Raw genomic sequence first — 23,780 nt, forward strand, 5'->3', positions numbered from 1 at the left:
AGGAAAACAACCAGTGTTCAATGACAGGTTAAAAATAAAACACAATGGTTTCACTATAAAGCATATACATTTGTTCAGAACCTTTGTACTTATGTTATCGTATCCGACACTTTTGTTTATATTAAGTTTTGACACAATATCAAGAATTTCATATATTTGTACAGGTTTTAAAAACAGGAAGGGAAAATAGAAGAGGAAAAATAAGAGGAGGAACATAAGTGAATAGAAAATAGGTTGAAGACAAGACTGGGATGTTTTTTTTTCAATGACTCATCGAACACTTAAAAATGCTTAACTTGAAGAATACGATTATGCCAAATATTTTTCAACAAAATTCCCCGCCCGCAAAGATACCAGATGACCCCTCCCCCCATATTCACGAGAGTGTATTTAAAGTATATTTTGATTCGTTATGATAAGTTATAATCATATTTAAAAGTAATTGGAATCAAATATTTATAAATGGACCTATTATAACTAAACTCCCATGATGCAGTGATATAACCTTTGCTATACAGCTAAACGGATTTGTCACGACCAAATTCTTGTAAGAATCGATTGACCGCGGGAGTAGTATTAACCATTTGATGATGAAATTTTTTTTTATCTTGAAAAATGACAATGATATTTATACCCATGTCACCTATAGAGTGGGTAGGATTTCATTTTGGAGGGGGTGGTAAATGCACGCGAAGCGTGCCAACACTTTCGTCCCTAAAGCTGCATGGCCTTCAGCCATCTTTAACATGTTTAAGAAGTTCGAGAGCAGACAAAATGTAAGATAAATCTTGTAAAGGATGCCTTTTCCCCCTTTCCTTTTCTTTTCTTTTAATCTTTTTAATTTTTCGAATTAATGGGAATAAGATTTTTTTTAGTTCTGTTCATAAAAAGATAGTAAATTATTTTTTAATGTAAGATATTGCATAAAGATTTTGAGATTTTAGGTATTATATGAAGAGAAATAAAAGTCACAAATACTTTATCCGTATTATTTATTTTGTAATTATCTGTGTTATTGTTTGAATATTTTTTGTGTATTTATTACCTTGTGAATACATCGCAATTCGGCCTTAGCCGCGATGATGTATTGATTTTTATTAATAAACCATTTATCTATCTATCTATCTATCTACAAATATTATATTTTTTTAATTGAAAAATATTCAAGGAGTTTGTATATCTATCAATGAAATGTTAAAACCAATTGTTAAGATATGAAAAAAAAAACAGTTTTGTTATATTCAGTATAAACACTGGGATGAGTGAGGTAATTCAGTTTTTTTTAGAAGGGAGTGATAAATTTAGTAAAAATAACTTTGAATCTTCTTTAATCTTAGTTTTTAGAAAAGTAGTAAATAAAAGTAGAAATGTAGAAAAGTCTTTCTTCTTTGGGTTACATAGTAAGGACAGTCTATGGGCACGTGTTTGAGTATGTTTGCAGAAGTGTATGTGTTGTGTTTGTTGGGGTGAAGTGGAATGATATGTTGGGTGTTATGTTTTCCAGTTCTGGTGCCTGTCTGTATTTATCTTATCCCCAGTTTAGTTTAATAGGTTATTTTGTCATTTTAAATAAACCAAGCTACCAATTTGCAGTAGCATCATTATCATTCATATTTTTTGTTCCAAAGTTTTTGTCAGAGGACTAGACGTTTTGTGTTTATTGATAACGGGTAACTTAAAATTACTTTCGGTCAATGTCAGAGAGTTGAGAGATAAAATCAAAAGAAATTAAATATTTCAGTGGTGTCAGATGATGGGTGATATAATATTCCTGCAGGAAACTTTAAGCACAAAAGACACTGAAGGTGGATGGAAGGCTGATTGGAAGGGGGAAATGTTTTTCAGTCATGGGAGTAACCATAGTAGGGGAGTTATCATAATGTTTAAATCAAAGGTTCATTTTCTCAAAGAAAAAATTATCATTGATAAAGAAGGACGATATGTTATAATTAAAGGAAAGTGTCAAGGTGAAGAGATTATATTGGGAAGCGTATATTTCCCCACAGGGAATAAGGAAAACTCACAATGCAATTTTCTGTCTGATTCTGTAGTTAGTCAAGAATATTCTCTTATTGTTGTAGGAGATTTTAATATTGCTATTGATCGAAACTTAAGATTACATGGGTGGAAGTAATATTTCGAAAAATAGATATAAAGATTTATTGGTGGATTTTCTTGATAGGCTAAATCTAATTGATGTGTGGCGGAAGCGGCATCCTAACAAAAAAAAAAGAATTTACCTTCAAACAAAATAATCCCTTCGTTCAGAGCAGATTAGATTACATTTTTATCTCCTCGAAATTAGAAAAAAACGTGAAAAGTTCAGACATTTTACCCTCTATCACTCCTGACCATGCTGGAGTTCAGGTTGAGTTTAATAATTTAGTCGATAATTTTGCATATGGGAGATCGTACTGGAAGTTTAACAGTAGTTTATGCTATGATAAAGATTTTGTAGACGGGGTAAAGATGAAGATTTCTGAAATAGAAAGAATATGGCGGGACCAATTAACAAGCAAGATTAAATTTTGGGAATTTATTAAAATTAAGTTAAAAGAATACATAATGGTATTTTCCCGTGAAAGAGCAAAACTCAGAAAAATTCACATTGAAATATTACAAAAAGAAATAAAAGATTTAGAATATCGCTTGACGATCACTTTTCATATTGACATCCAAAACGAAATTGAATTTAAAAAAGAGGAACTAGATAAACTTTTCGACTATTCTCGTCATGGTCTAAAGGTCCGTTCAAGAGCCCAATGGTCTGAAGAAGGAGAACGAAATTCACAGTTCTTTGAACAATTACTTAAATCCAATAAAAGGAGAAGCGCGATTAAGGAGGTTTATAATGAAAATCAGGAAACGGTGTGAGATTGCAAAGGTATTTATATGCATGTAAAAATCTTGAAACTAGTGATGATATTTAAAATATATGTTTTTTAATGATTTACCCAAATTAAGTAAAGAAAATAGAAATTTTTGTGAATATCCGATAACACATGAATAATGTTTTCAGGCTTTAAAGGAAATGAAATGAAATAAATCGCCTGGCAATGATGGTTTTACCGCAAAGTTCTACTTTACATTTTGGCCACTTTTAGGGAAAATCATAGTTCAATTTTTTAATGAGGGTTTTGAAGTTAAAATGTTGTCGTCAAATTCGCAGAGACAGGGGGTAATTACTCTAACTGAAAAAGAAGGTAAAATCCTTTGCACATGAAAAACTACAGATAACTCTTTTGAATGTAGATTATAACATTTTGTCAAAAGTGTTAGCGACAAGGGTGAAAGAGGTCTTGGGAGATATTATTTATTGTGATCAAGTGGGTTATGTCAAAGATCGTAATATTGGGTAAGCAGTTCGGTTAATTGATGATATATTTTTTCAGTCTTTGTATCAACCCTAAGGTTTTTTAATTTCAGTGGATTTTGAAAAGGCATTCGATTGTATCTCTCATAAACTTTTATTCAAAACTTTAGAACATTTCGGGTTTGGGAAAAATATGTGTTCTTGGGTCAAAACTCTTTATAATAATGTTAGTAGTTGCGTGTTGAACGGGGGTCATTCCACGGGATATTTTGAAGTTAATAGAGGAGTAAGGCAGGGGGATCCACTCTCTCCATATTTATTTATCATAGCGATTGAATTATTAGCTCATTATATTAGGAGAGATGATTATATTAAAGGGATAGGATTTGGGAAACGGGAAATAAAACAAGTTCTGTATGCAGATGACATTACATTGTTTTAAAAAGATATGAATTCGATCCATAGAGTAAAGAAAATATTTTCAGATTTTGAAAATTTAAGTGGATTGAAGATTGATATGGATAAAACAAACTTTTTATGGTTGGGAGAAGAAAGAGATAGACCTGGGGCCCGTCTTACAAAGAGTTACGATTGATTCGATCAATCGCAACTATGGACGGCCAGCAGAGTCAACATCTATTATGCATGTTTGTTTAAAATATTTTCTAGCTATGATGTATATTCATGCAATCATTGTTTTCTTGAAAATTCACTGCACTCTTTGTATGCAAACAAAAGACATTGTGCAAATTTTTCGTAGAAATAAATTATGACACTGATGGATTTCCATAGAGTTACGATTGATCAGATCAATCGTAACTCTTTGTAAGACGGGGCCCTGGTTTACCACTTCTTGGACATTGGTTACAACAATATTAAAATCTTAGGGGTATATTTCGCACGGGATTGTAAAGTCAAAGATGACTTGAACTATAAGGAAATCTTGAGTAAAATTAAAAGACTTATTGGTTGGTGGAAGCAAAGAGATCTTACGATGTATGGTAAAATAAAACTTTTGGAAATGTATGCATTTTCAAAATTAAATTATGTTTCTTCCCTGATGACAGTTCCAAAAGACGTTTTTAAGGAAATAGAAAAAAAATTCTTTTAATTTTATTTGGGGAGGAAGAGATAGAATAAAACGCAAGGTTCTATATCAAGACTATTCTGTTGGAGGACTGAGAGCTCCAAATATTGAGGTCTTTGTTAAGACCCAACGAATAATGTGGATTAAACGTTTGCTAGACGGAGGGAAAAGTTCGGGTTGGAAAGCAACCTTCGAATATTTTTTTAGCTCTTTAGGTGGTCGAATTATATTTCTGTGTGATTATGATACGAGTAAAATGAATTTGAAAGGTATACCATTATTTTACATAGATATGCTGAAGGCATGGCACGAATTGGATAAGTGTAGACATTTTGGAGGGAAAGGTAATCCCATTATTTTTAATAACAAGCGTATATGCCTCAATAATAAAACCTTTTTTGATATTGAATTATTTCAGAAAGGTATAGTTAAGGTCTCGGATATAATAGTTGGAGGTCAATTAAGACCAGTTTCATACTGGTATAATCTGAAATTTTCATCTGAAACTTGCTCAGAATTCAAAAGATATTTTCAGTAATAACAGAAGAGTGGATACAAGGTGATTTTATGGAAATGGATACAGACAACTTTGAAATTCAATTGATGATATGTGGGCATGTTCAGAAACTATGTGATATAAAATCTAGACGAATATATGACCACTTCATTGAAAATTTTCAAATTGATTATGTATTTCATGTTACAGATGGGCAATCCGAATATGATCTGGGAATGGGGGAACTGAAAGAAGTATTTCTGAGACTGAAATATGCAATGCTATGCAATAAACACAGAGAATCTCAATACAAACAATTACAAAGGGCTGTGTACACGAAAAGGGAACTTTTTAAATTTGGTTTTGAGACAGATAATTTGTGTTCCTTTTGTAAAAAAAGAAGTTGAGTCTTACCATGGACATATTACAGGTCTATGGTCTTACCAACATTTATGTTTTCATTGTCCTGAGGTTAAGCGATTATGGGAAGAGATGAGTAAAATATTTCAACTAAATTAACTTGGCAGTGACAGTTGGAAAACAATTTTCATGGGGATATCTGGAAATACTACAAGAGTAACTTTAATAAACTGTATTATATTCTTAATTAAGGATATTATTTTTAGTTCAAGAAAACAGGGAATATTGCCAACCGTGCAGAAAGTGACACATTTGATTAAAGAGTGTAGAGATACGGAATATCAAATAGCGTTTAAAAAGGGGAAGCTGGGGGTGCACTTAAGGAAATGGGAACAAATCAATGCATACCTTTCTTAATACTATGGATGTATTGGTTGCTTCATTTTGTTTCTGTTTTGTTTTGTTTATTTGTTCAAATACAGATAGTTGTACCAGAGCAGGATGCATCGTGTATGGGTGTACGTGTGTAGATGGATGTGTGAGTTTTGTGACGGGGAAGAGGGGGGGGGGGGGGGGGGGGGGAGCTATGGGTGGTGGTGAGTTGAAGTGAGCTTGTGTGAGAGATGAGGGGTATGGGGGTAAGATGAGTGTGTAGGGACGTTTTAGGATAATAACCTTCCTCTAATTAACCTTTAAAATAATCTTTTATCCTTTTTTATTCTTGTACAATTAATATGTGCAAAAGAGATTATATCTATTCTATTAGCAATCACAGTGCATATCTTTAACTCGCAAAACAGAGGAGAAGAAGGGTATATGCCAGGAGGAAGATATTCCTACCCACGCAGAGCAATGAAACTCTGAAATTTCAAAGGGCGGATGTTTCATCAAATGCAGATATCTCTAATACCCATCGGCTCTGATTCAATTGATTTTCTAAGATTATTGAACTTCATTACAAGGAAAATAGCGCGCAAAAAGTTGAAACTTCTGTGATTTATTGAAATTATACAAAAAAGGATGATGTAAAATTTCTTTGACTTATCGTGAAGCGGTTCATTTTGAATGATAAAGAAATTTAAGTGTCATTCGAAATTCCAAACCGAGGACGCAAAACAGGACAGGAGATGAATGTGCAGAAATGACATGAAGTTTAAAAGAATTTAATAAAACAAAATTGTACTTCTTTATCTAATACGACACGAATTGTATACATTCCTCTTTTTAAATTAGGAACCTGTTTGCCCACAAATTATGGTTGTTTAGTAATGAGCTGAAAAGCGGGAGAAGTTGCCTATATGGAGGTGACGGCAGAAATTGATATAAAGATTTTACCCGCCCGGAGTCGACCCGACCAGAAGTTGCATGCGCGATCAATTTGAAAAATAAGAAGGTAACTTCATATACTTCGGCCTAACCTTACTCTAATTCCATGCCCTAATGTATACATTTGCACTTTAACTGGCAAGAAACACATATAGCTGAGCTGGGAAAACAGGGTTAGAGAAAGGGTGAGGGAAACAAATGAGAACTGCAATAGTGTCATTTAACCGCGCGCAGCGCGGAAGCGAAATTCATATATGTAAATTTAGAGCAAGAGTGAAGGAGTTTCTCTTTTGAGAAAAAATAAATAAAAAGAAAAACCCTCAAAGCTACCTTTCTTCCCTTTCCTCCCTTCGCTTTTCCTTTTCTCCTATCTTTTTTTCCTTCTTTTTATCTTTTTGGGGACTTTTTTTTTGGGGGGGGGGGGGGGGACGACCGCCTCCACCACCCCCCTGGCTACGCGCCTGGTATTGGAGAAACAATCATACAAATGTACATCTTGTACAAATGTACAAGATTTCTACTCGTTGACTGTATGTGCGCGCCAGGCATGATGCGCGACTACAACAATTTACGTCACAATTGCTTATTATGGTTACTTCGCTAAGTTCGTGAATAACCTGAAATCAAAATTAGTGATGAGCAAACAGACATATAAATTGTTCCAAATAATAGCTTGAATTGCACATTGTACAGCCTTAGGTAATAATAACAATATTGACAGGCTCTTCTTTCGGGAAACGTCAAATATGTCGCCCTTAAAAGAACCATATTGCCCTCGTCTAAGATTCGGGCCAATATGATTCTGTTGCGGGCGACATATTTGATGTTCCCCTCAAGGCAGGGACCTGGGGGCCGTTTCATAAAGCTTTTCATAAGTTAAGAGCGACTGTAAGAACGACTGGTGATCCTTTCTTGTGGTAAATGATATATTCATTGGCGATGCTTTAGCGCGTAAGAAAGGATCACCAGTCGTTCTTAAAGTCGCTCTTAACTGACGAACAGCTTTATGAAACGGCCCCCTGGTCTGATCGAAAGGGAAGTGTTATAAGGACTGTTTGCAGTTACCCATTAAAACGATACATATATCAACAATCAAATAATGCGAGCGCGCGAGCTGAAAAACTTGACATTCCGACCTAAATACTGGACATTCGGCATAATATCGTGCAAACTTGAATCATGTGGACATGATTACAAAACTACTTTTTGTAATCATGAACAGGATAGGTATATAACTATACAATTGATGCAAACGCGAAGCGCGAGCGGAAACAAAATTGAGATTTCAGACAAAAAAAACGAGACATTCTAAGCACTTTTCTAATAATGAAGAGGATAGGTATATAACTATACAATTGATGCGAGCGCTATAAAAATGAGATTTCAGACCTAAATACGGGACATCTTAAGCACTTTTCTAATCATGAACAGGATATAACTATACAATTGATGTGAGCGCGAAGCCTAAAACCTAAAACCTGGGGGGCGTTTCATGAAAGGACTTGTCGGACGTTTTATCAGACAAGTCCCATTTTATCCGACAGTTACCATAGTAACAGTACCTCTCAGCCAATCAACATCAAAGAAAAATGTCAGATCTGACAACTTGTCGGATGAAAATGTTGATGAAACACTCCCCGGGACATCTTAAGCACTTTTCTAATCATGAACAGGATAGGTATATAACTATACAATTGATGAGAGCGCGAAGCGCGAGCGGAAATAAAAAATGAAATTTCAGACCTAAAAACGGGACATCTTAAGCACTTTCCGAATCATGAACAGGATAGGTATATAACTATACAATTGATGCGAGCGCGAAGCGCGAGCGGAAATAAAACTGAGATTTCAGACCTAAAAACAGGACATCTTAAGCACTTTTCTAACATGAACAGGATAGGTATATAACTATACAATTGATGCGAGCGCAAAGCGCGAGCTGAAACAAAATTGAGATTTCAGACCTATAATCGGGACATTCTATTCATGTTTTGTAAATAAAAAAAATGATGGGTAATTTGATATATTCTTACATTAATAATGTGAGCGCGAAGCGCGAGCAGCAAATTTTTGATATTCTGATCTGAAACTCCACACTGAATGTAATATGGTTTGAACAGATAAAGAAAAATCAGACGAACATAAAAATAAAGATTTGATCAAAATCCGACAAGGAATATCAAAGTTATTGCATTTTAAAGATTGGCATTATTCCGGTGAAAAAGTTTTAAGCATGTCTTCATTAATATTCAATGAGCAAACTGATGATGTCATATCCCCACTTGTTCTTTTGTATTTTATTATATAAAAGTAGGTTTATTCAATATTTTCCCTTCAAGAACCAAAAACAGTTAAATTGACAACCGATTTAGTCTATTAGATATTCTTTGCTGCAACTTATTTCATTATAAGGGAGACATATCATTCACACTGGTATGAAAAACTGAAACATTTTGATTCCATGTAATAACACAAGAAACAGGATAGTGGGGATGTGACATCTTCAACCCAAAAGGGGCAGAAATCCCAGAGGGGACAGGGGGACGTGTCCCCCCTACCAAAAATAGTAGGGGGACACAATACCAAATGTCCCCCTACTATTTTTGGTCTTTCATGGAGAAAAATACATCACTTCACAATGCTTTTACGATCATTGATGAATGAAAAGGCTTCAGGTATACATGTGGGGACAGTTTCAAACTGACAATTGAGTATATGACAATGAGAATGACCCAGGTTAATAATGGTTTACTTCGAGTAAATAAAGAAATTGAATTATTGTGTGCATGTCAAGTGAGGATATGGTCATTTTTTAAAATTCACTTTGGGCACCTTTGAATGGAATTCCGGTATTTTAATTCCACTTCACTAATCTACAGTATCGCATGTGTAACCCAAACCTTACAAAAAGTCGTTCTTAAATTCATATACTCAATGGATCTTTGTGAAGAAGGGTCCATGCAGCACCATCATGGAGAAATGATTTGTATTGTATGCCGTTTTTCATTAAGATTTGCGTCGCATTACGTTATGTTATTATACCGTGTGAGTAAAAAAAAGCTTGACACCTAAAAAATCCCAAAATTTAAGGAAAAAAATTTTCACGATCGCATAATATGACTGGAAAGAATATTTTCTTCCAAATAATTTGATACCATATTTATGTGGTATGTCTTCACGCTTGGATAATCAGTAGGTATTCTTTGCAGTGATGTATATTTTGATTTGCGCCAAGTAAGGCATGACTGCATTGATTGAATCCAGGGCCCCGTCTTACAAACAGTTACGATTGATCCAATCAATCGTAACTCTATGGAAATCCATCAGTGTCATATTTTTTTCTACAGGAAATTTGCCCAATGTCCTTTGTACACAACGAGAAGCACAGTGAATTTTCAAGAAAATAATTAATGCCATATAGTCAGAAAATATTTTGAACAAACATGCATTGTGTAGATGTTGACGTTGCTGGCCATCCATAGTTGCGATTGATCGGATCAATTGCAACTCTTCGTAAGACAGGGCCCAGCGGTCCATTTTATAAAGTGTACAACTGTTTTAACTTTGCCATTATGGCAACTACCATGGCAACAGTGCTCAGCAGCCAATCAAAATCAATGTTACCATGGTAGTTGCCATAATGGCAAAGTTACAACAGTTGTAACTCTTTATGAAGCGGGCCCCTGATGACAATGATGTCATAATCCTACATTAGTTAGGAAACATATTTGCAAATCTTTTTTTCCCCATGAAATCAATTTGAGAATAGATACTGAAAATTGTTTATTAAAGAATTAAAATGCAAATTATTCAAAGGTGTTCTGAAATGGATTTTAATGCAACACTGTAGGATTATGACATCATGGACATCTGGATTTATTCATTGCAGTGAATGCCTTACTTTGGCGCAAATCAGAATTTACATCACTGTAAAAAATATCTCCTGATGACCCGATCATCCTAGATTTAAAACATACCTCTTAGATAATGGTATCAAATTATTTGGAAGAATACACTCTTTCAGGCCATATATAATAATTATGTGTTCATGACACATTTTCACCCTTAAAGTGGGGACTTGTGAGGTGCCTATCTTTATCCACACCAAATCACTTTCGTGGTAATATTTGCAAAAAGGTCGTTAAATATGCATAGGCTAGGTTAGACTTTGGTTGTTTGAACTATTATTCGTCATCAAAGTCATGTCTATTTATGGCACTGGAGCTAATTTTGACGTAAACGTCGAGGTTTTGTGCAACATCCAGCCATACTCGTTTCTGACATTTAGGCATAAGGGTGACAGAAAATTATCCTACGTTAGATTCATCCCGATAATAAAATTCTTGATTCGAAATGTGTAACCAGAGGAAAGTCGGTGGGAGTTGTGGCGGCATTAATCTTCTAAAAATTCTGCTTTTAACGTGTCTGACAACATCATCGTCATCTGCCTTCTTCGAGATAAGTGAGTTTATTTCGAATCTGGCCTTGATTGTAAGATTATGTTTTTTCGGGTCTTCACGGCCTTGACACATTCAAACGGTATTCATGGCTTCTGATGAATAATATACAACAGTCTAAGAGAAAACATAAATAGAGATTATTTACTTTTCTTTGAAGTCTTTGAAGTCAAATCGGAATAATACAGTGAAATTGGAAAACGAAGGGGAAAAGATTCAGTGTGGATGGTTGTGGGGATGCGGAAGAAGGGTAATATATTCATAAAATATCATATTATGTTTGTGTGCGTATGTGTGTGTTTGGGTGGGTACTGGTGCATATTAGGCCATGTGGTCTTGTAGTTTTTTCTATCCCCCTCTCTTGTAGAAATCTAATTTGTAGCTTTTTGATATCTTTGTTACAGAAAATTAAATGCTTGCATGTTCACATAATATGTATAAGCTTGATGTAAAATGGAATAGGCCTACGGGGGCGATGGTAATTATGTTGCAATTAGTTTTCGGCAAATTATTCATCATTCACGAATATTAATTATCACATTTTGTGAGGTTTACATAGAGATTATGGATAGGTTGTTTTAAGTAAGATCCCAATTATGGTATATGGGTTTATCCGAGTAATTGTTTTTTTTTAAGAGAATGAAATGCTATCATATAAAGCTGCACTATGTGTTGAAAAATCTTCGACGTGTAAGCAATATAAGACGTATTCTGTCAAAATGTACACGGTAATTTCCGTTTTCGTCACTCACGAGTAATCTGATTTGATTTGATTTTTGAATGCACAAGACTAAAAATGCAAAGGATTTCTGCGCTCATAATGTCCACACAACTCAATTAAACATATAATGTTTGGACAGTTGCATCCCCTTCATTATTGTTCTTTTCCATTTTAATAATGTATTGAAATATATTCTATTTTGAAAGTGACATGAAATGCAAGTGTTGATGATGTTCTTTTTATATAAATACCATGAAGGGGCAAGAGGGGCCTTTACATATATTGCTTTCAATATTCTATGTTATGCGTGTAAAAGGACAAAAGGTGCATGCGTATACGATAATTTTACTGAGTTCTAGCATGGTAAATATACAATGGAGCGGCTTCAAATCATTTTTTTTTCAAGTTATCTCCGCGGCCTCTGAGAAGCACAACATTTTGTCATAAAGCAGGCCAACTTGGATTATACTTCTTGAAGTAACAATACCCCCCCCCCAAAAAAAAAACACTGGGGTAATAGGTGAATAGTTCAAAGAAAATAATAAGCGAATAGTAGTAGGTGAAATTTTCTGATAAATTGATCTTGAAATCAGTAAACATAGGTGGTGTAATTTGACTATGTATTTTTTTTATATTTAATCTTCCTACAGCCTCTCTAAGTTTAGGAGATGCGTCAGGAGTTTGGAGAGGGGTGCCAGAGGTACATGTAGACATCGGGACAAGCCTTCATGACCGCAGAAATGCTCAAATATGTATGGATGACACTTACTGGAATACTGAAATTGCTGATGCCATCTGCCAGTATCATGGTTAGTGTTAAATCACCTCTTCGCGGGGAGGGGTCCAGAGGCAAATCAAGGGGGTGGCCGGGGTTTTACCCCCTTATTTTTTTTTATATATAACTTCTTTAACTTAGGGAATCTGCTTCTATGACAATGACCCTTGACCTCTTTGGGGCCGGGGGCATGTAAACCTCTGCCCCTAGCTCCCCCAGTGGTCGATCCTGGATCCGCCCTTGATAATGGGGGTGTCGGATTCCGTTCTGATACCCCTTTCATAAACCCATCCTCCAATTATCCGCCTAAGAGTAATGCGGATAATTCAATAAAAATTGCATTCACAAACTCCGAAAATAATCCGCACTATTTTTTACGAGCGCCCGACCTGAAAAAGGCGGATAATTGTCATGGCAACTGCACACACCCCCTCCGATGGGGTTGTGTTGGTAAAGGGTGACCTTGTGACCGCACCATGGCAATTATCCGCATTACTTTGGAAATGCGTTCATAAAGTCAAAATCTGGCCCCGATGCCGCTATTATGCGGATAATTGCAGCATCGAAATAATGCGGATAACTCTGGTCCCGCTCCGATTTTACGACCAAATTATGCGGATATTATCCGCATAATTGGGTTTATGAAAGGGGTATATGATTGTTGAACCACACCCAATCCACACTCTAAATTACAGGGATTTAAAACAAGTCCACATGGACTGTAGTTAGGGACCAATCGAATTCCGGATTTAGTTTGAATCCTTAAGATTCATTTTTAAATCTCGAAAGATTTAAATTTAAATCATTTGAGATTTAAATTTAAGTCGTTAGGATTAAAACTAAATTCAGAAATCGATTGGTCCCTAGCTACAGTCCATCTGGACTTATTTTAAATCCCTGTAATTTAGAGTGCACAATGCAAGTGCGTGAGTTCCGCAGCTGTTTTTTTCTCTTTGTATAATAGATCTTTTTTTTTTCCTTACTGCTACTTGACACCGAATGATGGATATAAAACATTTTGTGTACAGTTAAATTAAGATTTATTCTTAAATCTCTTCAATCTTTCTGTTGTTCTCTTTTGATTTGTTATATAGAGTTGTACATGAAATATATTATATGGATATTGTAATAAATAAATATAACTTATTCAATCAAGTTTAAACGAGCCCTCATCATCTGTCTTTGGCTTGACATGCCCCTCGGCTATTGGTAGTCGGTCCAGTTTCTTGCCTCCGCAGCTCGCGAATTCTCTTCCAATCGGCCTTGGTAGTAGGGCCCTTGGTCTCCGCAGCGTCAGAGTAGCCCCCAGATCAGAGATGTGTCTTCGACGAATTAATGGATGAGATTGAGCCCTCAATGGTGACATGAATATTGTGACGAATCACGTTTGTCGAGAATCGACGGCAGTTGGGGTCGTTATCTCGTCACCGACGTGGATTCTCTCAGCTTTATTTTTAACTGCAAAGTGGAATCTGCGGTCTATTCTAGCATTGATTTACTTCACTTTACTGAAATAAACCTCCTAATATACCCTGCCGTATCCAAGACTAGATGTAACATTTCTATAAAACGTTTCAGAGAATTTCGATACCAAATGAGTATAAAAAGTAACTAATTCCTATCATAAAATAAACTTCCTTTGCATCTGCAAAACTGAATTCATCAATATAACACTTGTACAAAATATGACATCCACCTGATGATATTTTTCAACACTTGTACATACTCGGTATAGGGGGGGGGGGGGTGGGGTATAAATATTTCCAACAGTTGTGCATACCTTAACTGGGATTGGGAATATTCCAAACATACAAACATGTATATACCCTAATCGGGATCTAGTAACTATTTTAACATGTTTATATTTAAGTGAAACATACTTATACTTATATTGTATTATTATATTAAATTTCTTTTCTGACAACCGGGTCTGGCATGGCCGGTGCGACAAAACCAATATAAAATCTTTTGCCTACCGTGGTGGTGCGTAGAACGCAGACGAATGAGGGACGTTATTATTTATTTCCATATTTCAATAACGAAATCATACTTCTAAAAATTACATTAAGCAAACATTTTTCATCATAATGATAAACAACATTATTCTAATTCAAATATAAATAATACTTGGAAAATTGTAAATTGTTTCTTTTTATATATATACATGCATATCTTCAAAGGATTCGAAAGCTATATGGTGATCAAGGAAACAACACCTCCAGCGCAAGGGTTCATCTTTGATGGATATGCAGTCTGTAATAGAATTGAAAACTCTAATGTACTGTTGGAATGCGAATTTAGAGAGACATGTGACAACGTTCCTACTATATCTTGCAAAGGTACCAATTTTTTTTAAAGAAAAGCCCAATCATATTCCTCATTTAGTCTTTTATTTTGGCGTTATAATAGCCTCAATTTATAAACCGGCCCTTTGTGTTGTTCTCTTCTTTACAGTTTGCTGTCTTAACTTTACATTGCACTCTTTATACATATGTTTGTGATGTTTGTATTTTTGTTGTAGGGCCTCCAAGGACAACAGTATGCCAATTACTGATGGAGCCACCCTTCTAAAAACAGTCTTATAAAAATATAGAAAAAAAAAACAAATAAATAAATATACAAGATAGTGTCGGACAGGTCCTGTAAGATTACAAAAAGGGCCTCGTTTTAATTACTCTATAGTATTTTCTATATCTTTGTAAACATTCCTTCTAAGATCCCGTGTTGGTCATAGAAGAGGAAAAAGTTTTATTTCAGATGAAACTTTCCACGGGCCTACATATGTTGTTCTAAGTCTTCCTATCTGCAAAAGTCCGAGACGTTGGTCGCAAATGACCTCTAATACGTTTATCCCGTCTATGTCTTTAACAATCAGTCAGTTCATATCAGGTACAGATTACGTAAATTTTCGATCACACATCGTCGGTTTAGACAGGTTTTGTCGGAGTTGGATTATTGGTAATTGATACCTGTAAATACTGCCTCGATAATTGTTGGAAATGCGGGGATTTATTACTACGAAATATACTTCTTGAATAATTTCAAGAACTGCCCAGGTGTTTTGCAAGCACTCATTTCCCTGTACCTTCCTGGAAATCGTAAGTACGTTCCAGCATTTACATGTGTTTCCATCTATTTCTCAGATGGGCGGGAAATACCAAATCTCCCGGGAAATTGCCAAACTTTGGTTTAGATGACGGTTCATGGTAGATATATGGATGTATTCAAATCCCTCTATGACATGTATGAGGCCTATACACTTTGGCCAACTCTGCAGAGTCATACCAAAGACTAAATGGGACCTTCTGCCTTCTTGTCAGGCGCTCGACGTATGAAAATAAGATAATAATATAAAATGCAGGGCCCCGCTGAAAGAATAGCTTAAAATTGAAAGTGGCTACCCTGAGTAAATATGATTCATTATTATTATTATTATTATTAGCATTATTATTATTATTATTATTATTATTATTATAACCCGGTTGTAACCCACTGAAAGATGATTGATCAAAGTGTACAGTCAAAAATTCAGATTGCATCCAACTTCGGGGGCACACCTCACCGCCGCGCCGCGACCATGCTTGATCGCCAATTTTTAATGGCAGATCTAGATATTGGCATGTCTGAATTCATCTACTGTTTGTTCTCTCATTGTTCTAGTTCCTGGGTACGACGGATGCTACAATGAAACATATACTGATCCATTCTTTTCTAATGGCGTGAAAGCAGATTTAGGAGCTCAGTCTCTTGATATTCAGACCTGTGCTACAGCCTGTAGTGATAGTTCATATCTAGGACTTACGAAGGGCCAGGACTGTATCTGTGGATCAACACTAGGGGATCGTAGTCTTGTAGGAGATTGTGATCTGGGATGTCAAGGAGATGATCTACAGATTTGTGGGGGATCAACTAGTATATCAGTGTACAATGGTATGAATATTATGTATGTTAAAGCATGATGACAATGTACATGTAAGTGTCCAAGTTCACACGTCTAAGACATCAGAGTAATATGTCTATAAGTCATTATTCCCATTGTAAGAGTAACCATGTGCAAAAAGAAGTAAACGTACATAAAAAACACAATATACCCACTTTGTTCTGAGAAGTATCTCTTTTCCTTTCTCCTTTTCTCATACTAAAAAGGGGGAAAACAAGTGTTCGATAGTCATTATTACAGACAATGGTGAACTTTGATGATGCTTGATCTAGCATTTTCCTATGAATATAATTATCATTTAACAAAAGTGATTGAGATAATTTAATTTAGCTTTTCTTGTCTTCTTCCCCCCAGGGCCGTAGCCAGAAGCATTTTGTTGGGGGGGTGTACCAGCTAAATTTGCCAACTAAATTTGGCGTGACAGCGCCAACGTGAGCACAGGGGGAGTCTGATGGGGGATGTGCCCCCCCCCCTACAATAATCACATGCTAAAAGATTTTGAATTTTTAGAATTGATTTAGTGGCATTTGGTGAATACTTTAAGGCAAATTATACAAAGATATACAAAGATATTTGCACTTTAAAAATAAACATTTTGGATCAAAATAGAAAGGCTAGTGTGCCGTAGTTGCTAACTTGCAGTATAATGATATACCCTATGTATTAATAATATCAAAATCAAAGATTTGTTAATTTTTAATTGACCTTCTGTGCAAGATGTCTCAACTAAAATTTCAAGATTGCTACTGCTAACAGTGGCGTACCGTGGGTCACGGCATTGGGGGGGGGGGCACCAGCAAAAAATTAGAGTCATTAAGTGGGTGCGCGAAGCGCGCTCAATTGCCAGGTATACTGACCTGATAGAGACATTATTAAGGACTGTGCCATTAAACGGATATGTATCTTAGTGATCAAATAATGCGAGCGCGAAGCGTGAGCTGAAAATGTTTGATATTTAGTCCTAAAAAGGGACATTATAAGCAGAGTTTTGTAATCATGATACGTACCTGTCTTACAAAATAAACAATGCGAGCGCGAAGCGCGAGCTGAAATTTTTTGTATAACTTAACCCTAAAAAGGGACATTTTCAGGACTATCTTTTGGAATTTATGAAGTGCGTACGTATCTCATCATAGTCATCTAATGCGAGCGCCAAGCGCTTGCTGATTTTGTTAGAATTACACTGGCACATGAAGCAATTTTTGTGGTCATTGTAATCATGAACATGATACGTATTTCACTAATGAAATATTGCGGGCGAGAAGCGCGAGCTGACAATTTTTGAAATTCAGACCTGAAGAGGGGCATTCTATGGCTTGTTTGTAGGAATTTACTATTTCACTAATTAAGTGATGCGAGCGCGAAGCGCGAGCTGAAAATTTGTTATAATTAGATCAGAAAAAGGGACATTTTAAGGACTGTCTTTAGGAATTCGTGCACTGCAAAAACGCCGGTGTTGATTTAACACCAGCCCGGTATCTATATCGGTCCACACCAATGCGAACGTAAGCACAGACTGGAAATGTTTTATTTAGGCCTTATAAGGGGGCAATATATATATATAGTATATAGTCATGAAAAAAGCATATGTCACTACATAAAACAATGATAACTTGAAGTGCGAGGAGATAGTTTGGGGCATAATCTTTATGGACTTAAAATACAACAGGACTATATATCTCATTAGTCAGACAATGCGAGCACCAGGAATGATGCAACCCCAACCTGCCCCCATCCCCACCCTAAGCACCTTCTTACACCATAAATTAAAAAAAAGTTTAGTAAAAATAACTTAGAACATTTTTGTGTTTTTTGCCAACTGCAAACTTGTAGACAAGTCTACAAGTTGTAGACTTGTCTTCATGAATTTGCCAACTGCAGAGTTACCAGTTTTTTAAGTCCTGTGTTCTGTTCTTTTCAGATCTGAAACGGGGCAGTACTTGTACATCACTTTGCTGACTGGTAGAGCGTAAAGTGTTCTGCCACTTTAATAGGCCCACTTTATAATTTGCCAACTATACTTTGGCTTTGATTATTCAACTTAAACCTTGGAAATTCATCCCACCCAATATTTATGTACCTAGTCTTGCCTCTAATTTTACAAAACTAATGTGTTTGTTGGATCATTTGTGGACCGGGGGCTTACTTTGTGTGTTATTATAGCTTCATCTGTTTTGTACTTAATATTTTGCTGACTAGTAGGGCTCTAAGCCTGGCTACATGGACTTGGATTTGCCAATTGGTTGTCTTTACTCTAAAAGTCGTAACCTTCTTCGAAGTTAGTACCCCAATTTTTTTTCCTTTTCTTTCCTTCCTCCCTTCTTTCTTTCTTTCTTTCTTTCTTTCTTTCTTTCTTTCTTTCTTTCTTTCTTTCTTTCTTTCTTTCTTTCTTTCTTTCTTTCTTTCTTTCTTTCTTTCTTTCTTTCTTTCTTTCTTTCTTTCTTTCTTTCTTTCTTTCTCTCTCTCTCTCTCTCCCCCCTCTCTCTCTCTTTCTTTCTTTCTTTTTCTCCCCTATCCTCCATTTTGCCAACTGGTACATGATTTTGCCGACTGCCACGAATGTTGGGGGGGTGTCACACCCCCCCATACCCCCCCTCTAGCTACGGCCCTGCTTCCCCCTTTCTTAAAGTGGATACGCTTGGTCGCTGTATCTCTGAACCTGTTGATCTGATTCCCGATGAACTACTTTACATAACATCTCCGGTAAAATTATACTCCGTTGCTATTTTTGTTTAAAGAATCGTATTCCTCGACTCTTTTTTTATCGCAGTAGTAATTTATTATTGATTGAAAATTTACATTTCTCCTATTTTCATAGCATACCTAATTAATCACTTGGACTCTAAACTGCATGTCAAAATTCTAGGAGTGTTTTTTCCTTTATAACGTTTATATTCTATGATACACATGTACATAATTACCCAATGACACAAAATTTTCAATTAGTTTTATTAGGTTTTGGAGTACAAGAAATTGGCGTAATGAGCCAAAAGTTCTGAGGGGGTCGGAAACGGCGTATGGAGGAAAATATGAAAAGCTGCAAATGAGCACAAAATTTAGACTTTCCTCAATACAAAAATCTAATATTGAGTTAGATTTTTACACAATATTCACTTAATAATACATAACAGTATATTTCAACCCTCTTTTTTCTTTTTCGTTATCCTTTTTCTTTTTCTATTCTTAGTCCAGAATATTTTCGGTGGTCCATATCCCCAAGTCCAGTCCCCCTCATTTTTATGCTAGGGGTACACGATGTATTTTTGAAATCTTATCTTTGATGTCCCATATGGGTTTTTGTTTCTGCTTTTATTTTTTTAAAATTGTCGATTGTAAGTTCTATAATTATGCCGTTGGTGATTTCGTATTTATGTAAGTGACCTCAAGTCCATGTCATATATTTTCAGTAAAATGAACGATTTCAACTTTCGAGCTCCATGCTCTTCTTTATCATGTTTATTGTCATTAAACCCAAGTGGTTTGAATTTAAAACAAATGAATTGAGAAATCATCCCAATGCAAATATTGCATTTATTTGCATATATAAGTTGACAGATAAGTAACACAAATTATAATGGCCATCTAAGATTAGGTACCGAAATAGTCTCAAAATATCAAGCAGAAAATTGAATGTTTGATCTTGGGCTCGAAACCAAGTGCCCTTTAGTTATGCATTATTCACACCCCATTCACACAACCAGGGGACCGCTTCACGAAGCTATTCGTAACATAGAGTGCCTTTAAGAACGACTTGTGATCCTTTCTGGTGGTGATATTTACCATTAAATGTTCATTGGTTATTATTAACCACAAGAAAGGATGTTTTGAAAGTCGCTCTTAACTTACGAACTGAACCCCCATGCCCCTAGAAGAGAACGTAAAGTCGTTGGTCCGCAATGAGTGCAATTATTCGCGCTTTCAGTGACTTCAGGTACTATTCCTATAGATTTAACATCTAGAAGATGAAAAAGAAATATGTAAGAAAGTGACGGGCAGACTTTAGGATGCTAGGTAGCCATTCCTCTAAAATACAAGCTTATATTTACATACTCCAAAATGAAGATAACAAAATAAATCATACAAACTAGTTTACGAATGATCAGTTCTTCTTTTCATTTCTCCTCAGGGATTTCCTGGTGCGGCTACCATGATGTCATGTACGTGGAAGGTATCGATCAATGTTCAAACTTTACATAACCTCGAGGTACTGACGGTAGCCTCACTAGCCTCGGGCAACCAACTTCACATAACATCTCAAGTTATCCGAGTCTCCCTCAACGGAGGCAATGCAAGGAGTCGTGTTGCAAGAAAACCTTATGATTATCTCCAAGACACGATCACGGTCACATACAATGCCTCGACTCTCCCTGGTTCAACAAACTTCAACATCAAATTCAGCCTAACAGGTGACTATAATTTTATTGAAACGAAAAGTTGTGAAATTATCTGAAAATTACTCTCCCTTTATATTTTATTACTTTGTTAGGTTGAGTCAGTTATTTATCTATTTATATATTACCGATCATAATGAACACGTTCCTGTATAAAAATTATAAAGTTCATCCACTAAAATATTTATTTTCTTATATTCCAGAGTCTAGAATTCTTAGAATAGAATGCGTTAATCTTTTTCCAAATAATGTAGTAATGAAAGGAAATAGTGACGTTCATGTTTTCTGAACCTTAGAGCTAAACAGTAGTCACTACATAATATTATTTTCATCCACAGCGAGCACTCCTCTACCAACTAATATCCCAGTGGTGGACTCCACGACTTCTAGTGCTGGTCGTACTCTTAGCAGCTTTATAGGTATGTTTTGATATCATTCACATGGTAATCCATTCCGGGACAAATGACACCTGTAGCCAGGGGCGGCAGAATGTATTTTCGTTTGGGGTGACCAAAGCCCAAAAAGGACACTTATATTAAAAATGGGCATTGATTGGTGCAAACTGATATTTTCACTATGAGATTGTCATCTGCGTAGAGTACAGTAGTTGTGCTTTTTGTAGTAATCAAGTTAAACAAAGCCTTTTTGCAGTGATTTCTGATTGATAAGAAATATATTTATGCTTTCTATTTTCCGCGAGGGAGCGTAGTGGTAGAATGTTCAAATATAAAGTTGTAAAATTCGCTTTTTGGCCGATTATGGCGCTTATTACTGTTAGAAGCACATGTTGCCAGAGCGAATCGCAATCTGATTTTTTGGGGGACATTTCATGTTCCGAGAAGTTTATGTAATCATGAAAAGATAATATCTAACTAAAGAATTAACGCGAGTGCGAAGCGCGAGCTGAAATTTCTTAATATACTGACCCGAAAAGGAACCCATGGATAGAATACATATCTCACCAATCAAATAATGGGAGCGCGAAGCGCGAGCTGAAAATATGTGATATTCCAACTTGAAAACGGGACATTCTAAGTATTTATTGTAACCAGGAATAGAATGAGTACCTAACTAACCAATAATTGATGCGAGTGTGAAACGCGGGCCAAAAATTTGTGATATTCCAACCTGAAAATTGGACATTCAAAGCATTCTTATATCCATGAAAAAGATGAGTACTTTCAGGAGGAACCTCCCTTGGTATGCTTGGGGTCGGATGTACATCTTTCCGTGCAAGTTTTGCGGATGACTACTTTGCTACATGCAGGTTGCCCGCAGGTCGCCCGCATTGACGGTATCTCGCACGTATCTTGCACGTAGAACAGGCTCAAAACTTTGTTGTGGATGAAGTTGCGGGTGCTTGCCCGCAAGTCATCCGCAAGGCGTTTACGGAACGATGTGACAGAATTCCTCTTCTGATACAGCTTAAGAACCAAATCGGTCTTTCGTCACCTCACTAGTTTTCCAAAACATCCTGCTTTTTAAAATCATGCAAGTGAAGAGTTATAAGAAATTTGTCATCATCGAAGCGTTGGAATAAACATTCAAGATATATTTCCAATCAAAATATTTGCCAAATGCGACTTATGTTATTTCGGTACTCTATATACCGACCCAAACTATGTGTCGACCGATGAGCAAAGCAAGTGAATGACGAAAAGAATATACATATTCTTTAATTGGAGTTGTCATCACGATCGAGTCGCATAATATAGCACTCCTTGTAGGACAGTATGGTGATAAGCCACCTCACAAGCAAAATATTGATAAAAGAACTGCTCGAATAAATATGGCCACTGCCTGAAACCATATCTTGAACGTAGATATTTCAAGATGCCCATATTGATTATATGATAAACAACATTAATGTATAGCGCCATCATCTTGAAGCACATTCAAAGGGGCCGACTTTCACAATATGTCACACATCATTATTTCAACATTTGCTGGAAAAGATGGGTCTTTGGTTCAGATTTGAATGTTTATGGTTTTATACAATTACGACTTAAAGTTGAATTGGCAGAAACTTCAAAAGACGTAGAGCAACTGGCATAGAGATCTTTCCCCATATGTTTCAAGGAGAGTATTTGGCATATTGTCTGGAAACAAAAAAACATCGGAAAAAACGTAATATATCATCCCTTCCCTCTCCCTACCCCTCCCCTTGTCATTACCCGTTGCCAATCGTCGCTTCTGGTGGTCTATACCACTCTTTGCAATTTATCATTCTTTACTAATGATGCTATACATGTATATTCTATTTCATTGTAGGTTTCTTTGTTGGAGTAATAGTCGCTTCTCTCCCTTTCGTTTAAAGCAACAATCCGATTCACCACCAACCTATCCAATTAGTATGAACAGACGAAGAACAAGAGATCGGACTAAGAATTTAAATCCGTTTATCTCATTCTGCATGGAAAATATGTTTTGAAAATTTTTTGGGTGCCAAGGCAAAGACCGACACAAGATGACAAAGTAAAATAATGATGTAGGTAGTGTGTTGTTTGATATATGCCTTTAACCCCATTTTAACACAGTACGTGAGTATTTCATGGCAATACATTCAGTCGGCACTCGGCCGATGAACAACAAACAATTGCGATTATTTAAAATGGGAAGAAGAGGGTGACTTGAATTTGCATGATATCTAAAAAAAAATGTATATGAGCATTGATCGTCCTCTGGTTTGTACATGGTATACGGCATATACACAAAACATAAAACGCTGTAAAACATACCATACAAACATAACAATGACTTACACAAGACTGTGAGTAAACTTAGATTGGATAATAATAATATTTAGAATGTTGTGTCAGTGTCCAGAAATATAATTGTTGCTGTTGTTATTGATATTATTGTTACTTATGAGTTTCTAAGCATAATGTGATAGCTTATACACATCTAGGATACA

At 35.9% G+C, this 23,780-nt stretch overlaps 1 protein-coding gene across 1 annotated transcript; it reads left to right on the top strand.

The window, feature by feature from the left end:
• The first annotated feature begins 10,845 nt into the window (after positions 1 to 10,845).
• Positions 10,846 to 23,692, top strand: LOC129261649 (uncharacterized). Its single transcript, XM_064099394.1, has 8 exons — positions 10,846 to 11,044; positions 12,411 to 12,569; positions 14,716 to 14,874; positions 16,196 to 16,465; positions 19,105 to 19,178; positions 20,602 to 20,881; positions 21,205 to 21,285; positions 23,138 to 23,692. The coding sequence occupies exons 1-8, from the start codon at positions 10,936 to 10,938 to the stop codon at positions 23,179 to 23,181; spliced, it is 1,176 nt and encodes a 391-aa protein (XP_063955464.1). The 5' UTR covers positions 10,846 to 10,935; the 3' UTR covers positions 23,182 to 23,692.
• The last annotated feature ends 88 nt before the right edge of the window (positions 23,693 to 23,780 follow it).

The sequence above is a fragment of the Lytechinus pictus genome, chromosome 5 (assembly GCF_037042905.1).
Source record: "Lytechinus pictus isolate F3 Inbred chromosome 5, Lp3.0, whole genome shotgun sequence".
In the NCBI taxonomy this organism is placed as follows: Eukaryota; Metazoa; Echinodermata; class Echinoidea; order Temnopleuroida; family Toxopneustidae; genus Lytechinus; species Lytechinus pictus.

Coding starts and splice junctions, on each gene's coding strand:
- LOC129261649 (XM_064099394.1), top strand. CDS start 10,936: ATGTGTAACCAGAGGAAAGTCGGTGGGAGTTGTGGCGGCATTAATCTT. Junction 14,875..16,195: donor TCCTACTATATCTTGCAAAG/GTACCAATTTTT, acceptor TCATTGTTCTAG/TTCCTGGGTACGACGGATGC. Junction 19,179..20,601: donor TACTTTACATAACATCTCCG/GTAAAATTATAC, acceptor ATTTCTCCTCAG/GGATTTCCTGGTGCGGCTAC.